Source organism: Peromyscus maniculatus, chromosome 6 (genome assembly GCF_049852395.1).
Source record: "Peromyscus maniculatus bairdii isolate BWxNUB_F1_BW_parent chromosome 6, HU_Pman_BW_mat_3.1, whole genome shotgun sequence".
Taxonomy (NCBI): Eukaryota; Metazoa; Chordata; class Mammalia; order Rodentia; family Cricetidae; genus Peromyscus; species Peromyscus maniculatus.
The window spans coordinates 6,391,294-6,399,142 of NC_134857.1; the positions used below are offsets into that span (position 1 = coordinate 6,391,294).

The window sequence follows — 7,849 nt, forward strand, 5'->3', positions numbered from 1 at the left end:
TCAGGGCCAGTCTGAACAACTTACTGAGACCATCTCTCAAAGGAAAGAAAAAAAAAAGGGTCAAAACTGAGCTTGATGGTAAAAAGCACTTGCTTAGTATGTGCAAAGTTCTATGTTCAATCCTCAATACAACCATGACCAATTACTAACAATTCAGAATTCTAGCACGAATACTCACTGACAAAAAAAAAAAGACACCAAAAGATTGCAAAGAAACTTGACAAAAAGTCAAACTGTATTGTACTTCAGAGTGACACAAAATACAGTAAAAGTGGTTTTCTACTGTCTACACAATGCAAAATAACTTGTTAAAACACTTTCAATGTGCAAGGAAAAGAAATGCTTATCTGTATCACCTAAAAACTGCTAATAGTAAAAACCGAAACTTTTCCATAGGTGAGAAAGATGATGTATGATAATGAACCTTATCTAGCTAGGCAGGAAGAATTTTTTAAGTCCATTCCTTGTGGTTCAGCTAACCATATCTGCAACTTTTCAGAGAAGATTTCAGTAAGAACAAAGTAAGTATCTACTCAAATATTGCTTGGATCATTAGTTGACATCGAGTTTTAAACCTGGGACACTGACGAAGCCAGTTACATGCTAATAGGTCATATTAAAGATTCCAACAATCACTGTAACTCCTTTGTTGTCCACCTGAGGAAATGCACAATCACGAAATTAAAAAATAGATATTAGAGCTTTCAACCTTTGTCAACAAGCAGCTGCCTATGTTATTACCAGGTGACAAATCAAATCCACAGAGCTAATCAGCAAGCTAAAAGGGGGAAACAAAACACTGCAAATTAGGAAATCCTTAAGACCAAATAAAATCCTCTGGAATGAAGGATGTGCTGAAATGAAAGCCTGCGCGAAACCATTCTACGTACATACAATACCCATGCACTAGGAGAAGGAAGGCCTTCATAAAAATAGCCAAGACTCTCAAACATCTGAGATGCTGGCTCAGAGAATGACTGACAGACAACAGCTGGGGAGGTTTTGTATTGATTTGTGGAGATCCTCGCACACTTAGGAAAAAGGGAGTAAGGCGAAGGAAGGGGCCGTTCCTTTGGGAAAAAGAAACTATTCTGGCTTGGTGATCAACTTGGTGGGCCCCCACCCTTTGCACTGCAAGTCCCTTACAAATTCCTCCACTCCACTCTTTCCGTCTCCCGGCCCAGACTCCACAGCAATGCACGGCCTCCTCTCACAGGAAACAAAAAGAACCCCCGGGAAAGAGGATGAAAAAAAATAACTCAAAACAAAAGCCACCTTCCCCGAGGGCTGTGCAGAAACGCGTCCCTCCCACCTGCCGCCTGGCCTCGCTTCACCTTTGAACCCTTCCTCCTCTACAACTCGCTCTTCTCCCCGGCGGAGGGGCCGCCCGCTCCCCAGGCCGCAAGCACCGGGGCCCGGGGCCGCCGCCGCCGCCTGTCCGCTTTCCCCGCGGACGCCAAGGGTTCGCGGGGCCCCGGGGCAGCACGACCCCGGGGAGGCCGGCAGGGCGCCGCGGGCGGGCCGGGGAGGAGAGCAGCCCGGCAGGCCCGGCCGCCCCGGGGTCACAGTGAGCTGCCCGCCGCCGTCGGCGCCCCCCGCCCGGCCAGGCCTCGCCGGCGCGCCCGCACCCCGGCCCGCGGCCCCGGCCCCGGCCCGCCCGCCCGCCTCCCGGAGACCTCGCCCCGGGGCGCCCCCGGGCAGGAGCCAAGCCGGCGCCCGCCGCCTTGTTTCCAAACATAACGGAGCCCGGGCCCCGAGACCGTTAAACCGCGCCGAGGGCAGACGCCAGCAGCACGGACCGGCTGTCCCCCGCCGCCGCCCGCCGCCGCGCCTCGGCCCCCGGGGGTCCCCGGCGCCCCCGACCCCCGCTCCCCGTGCCCGGCTCCCGCCCCCGGCCGCCCCGCGGCCCGCACCTTGTAGAAAGCCCCGTTGGAGCCGCGAACCTCCACCGTCAGCTCCGCCATGTTGGAACCGCAAAGGCCGCCGGGAAGAGATTCTAGAAACTTTCCAACGCGAGGGGAGGAGGGGGGAGGGGCGAGCGCCGCGGGGGAGGGGCGGGCAGGAGGGCGGGACGCTCCCCGGCCCGCTCCCGGGCTCTCGGCGTGCGGCGCCCGCTCTGCGCGGGTCCTCGGGCGGCTTCCCTCCCTGCGGCGGGCCGCGCCGCCCACGCCCACCCCCGCGCGTCCCGGCTCGCGCACAATGAGGGAGGCGGACCCGCCCGCCGCGCCGCGCCGCGCTCGCCTCAGGCCCCGACGCTCCCCACACGAGCCGCGCGGCCCGACGGGCGCTCGCGCGGGCTCTCCCGGAGCACGTGGCCGGCCGAAGCCCTCGGGAGAAGTCTCTCCTCAGGAGCCGGCCCCTCGGGAGCTCGCTGGGGAGCCTCGGGCCGCCGGCCTCGCCTCGGGCCGGCCCGGGGAGGAGCCGCTCCGCACGGCGAGCCCGGGAACGCGGCGCCGCGGCTCGCTGTGGGCCGCCGCCGTGCTCGCACGGGGCCCGGGCCTCGCCCCTCGCGAAGGCGGCTCACCAGCACCTGTTCCTGACCGAGCCCGGTGACCTCAGGGCGTTAGGGAAGACTCGGGACGCTTGAGCCAATTTGGTGGGGGAGTTTGCTTTAGACGCGGTCTCTCCAGCCCGGGATGGCCTTGAACCCACAGAGTCGTCCCCCCCTCCCCCGGCTCCGGCCATCTGAGTGCGGGGATGACTTTTCAAAGACTTTTTTTTAAAAAAAAACAATGAGAAAGTGCGTTTTCCCCCTGATGCATAACACACGGGAAGTTTTGCAAACAGGATCCAAGAACCACGTTGTGTGACTTGACCAGAACCTACCCCAGCTCTGAAACCATTAGTCTAGTACTTGGCTTATTGTGAGAAGTTAATACCAAACTTCCGAAACTCGTTTGTAAGTGCGTTCTTCTAGGACTGTTTTCAAAGGAAAGGCGATGTAGTTTGCTTTATTTGGATTTCACTGTGTAACCCTGCTGACCTCAAACTGACCACCCTGCCTCCTACCTCCAGGTGCTGGGTGGGATTAGAGACTCCTCACTGCTCAGCTGCTCACAGTTATGTTGTTTGATTGAGACTGAAGTCTCATTAAGCAGCCCAAGATGACCTCGAAGTTACCTACCAATTTCTAGGCTCACCCTCCGGAGTGCTGGGTTTACTAGTGGAAGCCCTACACCCAGCTCCTCCTTGGCTTTTTATTTTATTTTATTTTATTATTTTATTTTATTTTGAGACAGGGTTTCTCTGTGTAATTTTGGTGCCTGTCCTGGAGCTCGCGCTTTTAGACCAGGCTGGCCTCGAACTCACAGAGATCCGCTTGTCTCTGCCTCCCGTGTGCTGGGATTAAAGGTGTGCGACACCACCGCCCGGCTGGACTTTTTTTTAAGTACATTTTTTTAAAAAATATATAAGATTAACCCATTTTAGAATACAAAGTTCAGCTATCACCATGACCAATTTAAAATATTCTCACTACAAACATAGAAACAGCACTGGAGCTTGCTGTTACTAGTTCGCCTGACTCCCCGGACTCTGGAAACTGCCTATCTGTTTTCTATGTATAGATTTGTCTAGCCTATGTCTCACATCCGAACCATGTTTTTATGACTGGCTTCTTTCGTTTAGACTTGTTTCCAAGGTTCATGTTGTAGCGGGTATTACTAGGAATCTTTTCGTCACAGTATTACCATTGTATAAGCACACCACACTATACTGTTGTTACGGTTTTTTAGTGTGTTTAGGGGTCAGAGTGCTGAGAATTGAAACCAGGTGCACACCCTAACCATCCACTCTGCCACTGAGATATCCACATAACCATCCACTTAAGCCCTTTTATTTGTTCATCACTCATTTGATGGCCACGTGTCATGCTAGTAATTCATTACTTCTCTAGAGAATGCAAGAGGATCCGGAATTCAAGGTTACCCTCAGCTATATTACCAGTTCCAAGCCAGTCTGGGCTACATGAGACTGTCTCAAAACAAAAAACCCCGTTGATAGTTGACTCATATTCTCCTTCAGCTGTTAAAAGTAATGCTGCTGGGGTGGGTGCTCAGTGTGGTGGTGAACACCTTTAATTCCAGCACTCAGAAGGTAGAGGCAGAGGATTTCTACGTTCAAGGCCAGCCTGGTCTACATAGTGAGTTCCAGGACAGCCAGAGTTACATAGATCTTGCAAAAAAAAAAAAAAAAAAAAAAAAACCTGGAGCAGAAGAGATGGCTCAGCAGTTAAGAACTCTTGTTTTGCTGGGCGGCGGTGGTGCACCCCTTTAATTCCAGCACTCAGGAGGCAGAGCCAGGCGGATCTCTGTGAGTTCAAGGCCAGCCTGGTCTAGAGAGTGAGACCCAGGACAGGCACCAAAAATAACACAGAGAAACCCTGTCTTGAAAAAACAAAAAGAATAAACACACACACACACACACACACACACACACAAAAAAAAAAAAAAAAAAAAAAAACCTCTTGTTCTTGCAGAAGACTGGGGTTTGATTGCCAGCAGTTACATGGCAATCAGAAGCATATATACCTCCAGTTCCAGGGAACTCAACACCCTCCTCTGTTCTCCAAGGCTACCAGACCCACATGTGGGCCCAGACATACATACTAACAAAACACTTAGGAGCATGAAGTGAATATAAATTTTTTTTAATGAATGATGTTGCTATGTAGGGAGCAGAGGAAAATGTGAGTGAGTGAATGTGTATTGTTGCCATGGGCAGGGCAATGCCAAGGAATCCAAGGCCTCAGACCCATGGTACAACTTGGCAAACCATCATCACCCATATGAACCAGGCTCAAGAGGAATGGCAAGGTTTTCCTCTCTTGATCAGTGTGTGAAAAGACTAGGGACGTGGGCTTCCTCCTCCCAGAGGAGATTTAGCCTCCTGAGATGAGCTTCCCCTCCCCCTGGGCTGTACCTAGTAAACATGCTGAGGTTCCAGGTGATAAACCCCCTCCCCGAACTCATATATTTGAATACTTGGTCCCCAATTAGAGGAACTGCTTGGAAAAGATTAGGAGGCATGGCCTTGGAGGAGGTGTCCCACCGGGTGTCAGCCTTAAGTTTCAAAAGCCAACACCATTCCAAGTTAGCTCTCTTTGCCTCATGGTTGCATCTCAAGATGTGAGCTCTCAGCTACTGCTCCGGTGCCATGCCTGCCTGCCTGCTGCCATGCTCCCTACCATGATAGTAGTGGGCTCACCCTCTGAAACTGTAAACCCCAATAAACTCTTTCTTATATAAGTTGCCTTGGTCCTGGTGTCTTATCACAGCAATAGAAAAGTAACTAAGATAGTATTTGGTACCAGGGAGTAGACCGTATTGCTCGGGTAGGCCTGACTGTGCTGTTTGAGAGAAGACTATGGAAGACTTTGGGACTTTGGACTAGGAAAATGGTTGAACATTGTAAGTGGGGTTCAACAGGCCATCCTAGAAGGAGCTTGGAAGACAGTATTGCTGAGAACAATGGGGAGTATGGAGACCCAGCTCAAAAGGTTTCAGAGGGAAACAATATCAGCAACTGGGCTAGGGACCATTCCTCTGTTTTGGCAAAGGATGTGGCTATCTTTTGCCTATATCCTAAGACTACCTGAGGTAAATTGAAAAGTTTGGGACTAATTTAGGAGATTTCAACACAGCCTATAACATTGAATCTGTAACATGGTGATTAGTAATCACTCTTATCCAGGTCTACCATGAAAAAGACAAAGCAGAGCAAAAAGAAATATAAAATGTACAGTGCCCTGGAAAATTTAATGTTGGAACCAAAGCTTGTCCTGAAAGAAATGAGAGACCTCATGCAAAAATGAAATAAAGGGGTTGGTGCCATCAGGACTAGATCTACCCAGGTAAGCTTCCCACTTGGGAAAAGAAAAGGCCTGGAAACTTGGGTCCCTAAAAAGCAACAGCGAGGAAAAGCTTATGCAGTGTGGTTCAAGGTGGGGCCAAGCTCCATCCCAAATGGCAGTCAAGTCTGGCAGTGCTGTTGGTGTGTTTGTGTGGTCTGGCTTTAGAGTCATGTAAGATTCAGGAATGGGGGGTTCTGGAATCTTCCTCTAAGGTAGTGGGGTTTTTTTTTGTTTGTTTTTTGTTTGGTTTTTTTTTTTTTGTTGTTTTTTTTTTTTGTTTTTTTTTTTTTTTGTTTTTCGAGACAGGGTTTCTCTGTGTAGCTTTGCACCTTTCTTGGAACTCACTCTATAGCCCAGGCTGGCCTTTGAACTCAGAGATCCGCCTGGCTCTGCCTCACGAGTGCTGGGATTAAAGGCATGTGCCACCACTGCCTGGCAGTAGTAGTTCTTAAGCTGTGAGTGGAAACCCCTTTGGAGGTTGAACAAACCTTTCATGGAAGTCACCTAAGACCATCAGAAAACACAGATACTTATATTACAATTCATAGCAGTAGCAAAATTACAGCCGGGCGTTGGTGGCACACGCCTTTAATCCCAGCACTCGGGAGGCAGAGCCAGGCGGATCTCTGTGAGTTCAAGGCCAGCCTGGGCTACCAAGTGAGCTCCAGGAAAGGCGCAAAGCTACACAGAGAAACCCTGTCTCGAAAAACCAAAAAAAAAAAAAAAAAAAATTACAGTTATGAAGTAGTAATGAAAATAATTTTATGGTTGGAGGGTCACCACAACATGAGGAACTGTGTCAAAAGGTTGCAGCATTAAGAAGGTTGAAAACCACTGCTCTAATGTTCTAAATGAGGCCAGCCATATAGCAGGAGAGTCACTCTATGGAAGCCCTGAGGGTCTATTTCATGAAGCTATGAAAGTGAAACCTAGATTGTATGGGAGACCCCCAAGACATTGGAGATGCCAGAGCCATGAGACGTCCGCCAAGAAGAGCTGCACCTGGGGTGGAGCCAGTCCATGAGAGAGAAGTGTGCTACAGTGACAAAGTCATTAGGGTAGAGCCATCTAAGCCCTTCCACAGTGGACACAGAGCTACCAGATTGGATGTTTTTCTTGCTGGGGTTTGGTCTTGCTTTGGTCTAGTATTTCCCCACAATGCCTACTTTCCTCCCTTTTGGAATGGTAGTGTAAATTCGATGCCATTATATCTTGGGAGTATGTAATTTGCTTTTTGATTTTCAGAGATTACCTTGTGGCAATTAAGAGATTGCCTTGAAGCTGAAAAGAGACTTTGGACTTTTAAGCAATGTTGAGACTGTGAAAGACTATGAGGCCTTTTGAAGCTGGACTAACTGCACTTTGCATTATGATATGACCAGAGAATGGAAAGTGGATGGAATGAAAATGGCCCTGATAGGCTCATATATTTGGTCCCAGGTTAATAGAACTATTTGGAAAGGATTAGGAGGTGTGGCCTTGTGAAGAGACACCATGACCAAGGCAATTTATAAAAGAAAGCATTTAATTCGGAGTTCACAATTCCAGAGTGGTAGAGTGGTGGTGGTGGTCTCTGTGACCACCGTGGTCACCAGAATAATGGTCTGTGGAAGGCAAGAAGGTAGTTCCATTTAACATGGCTCAGTAGCTGGTGTTGGTTCAAACTTTGGGAGCCTCTTCCCAAGTAATTTTAGACATGTTAAACCACAGCACAATTTGGTGAAAACTTGGATGACGATTAACTCAATCCCACGTGCACAGTAAAGCTTAAGACATGACTATGTTGGAACTCTTTGTAAAGTACATGTGACATCTTCCCGAAAGATGGTTTCTATAGATTGACTACATGTGACACCTTCCATAAATACAGGTTACATAGATTGACAAGCTCATGATAAGTCTCTCATAGTAGAGCCCATGGCCATCATGGCAGGAAGCATGGAAGCAGAAAGGTAGGAATGGCCCTGGAGCAGTAGCTGAGGGCTTCCATGTTGAGAC

The 7,849-nt window shown here is 49.5% G+C and overlaps 1 protein-coding gene across 8 annotated transcripts in view; it reads right to left on the reverse strand.

Annotated features, from left to right (window-relative positions):
- Window positions 1–2,165, reverse strand: part of Fxr1 (FMR1 autosomal homolog 1) — a 53,755-nt gene extending 51,590 nt beyond the window's left edge. For 3 of the 8 annotated variants that reach the window (XM_076573879.1, XM_076573873.1, XM_076573875.1), the window contains exon 1: window positions 1,914–2,128. In XM_076573879.1, coding sequence (XP_076429994.1) covers window positions 1,914–1,964 — 51 coding nt within the window. In that variant the 5' untranslated portion in view covers window positions 1,965–2,128. Of the gene's footprint in view, window positions 1–1,913 lie in introns of all 8 variants that reach the window. The other 5 variants (XM_076573872.1, XM_076573878.1, XM_076573874.1 and 2 more) reach the window with 5 other exon arrangements.
- Between the last annotated feature and the right edge of the window lie 5,684 nt (window positions 2,166–7,849).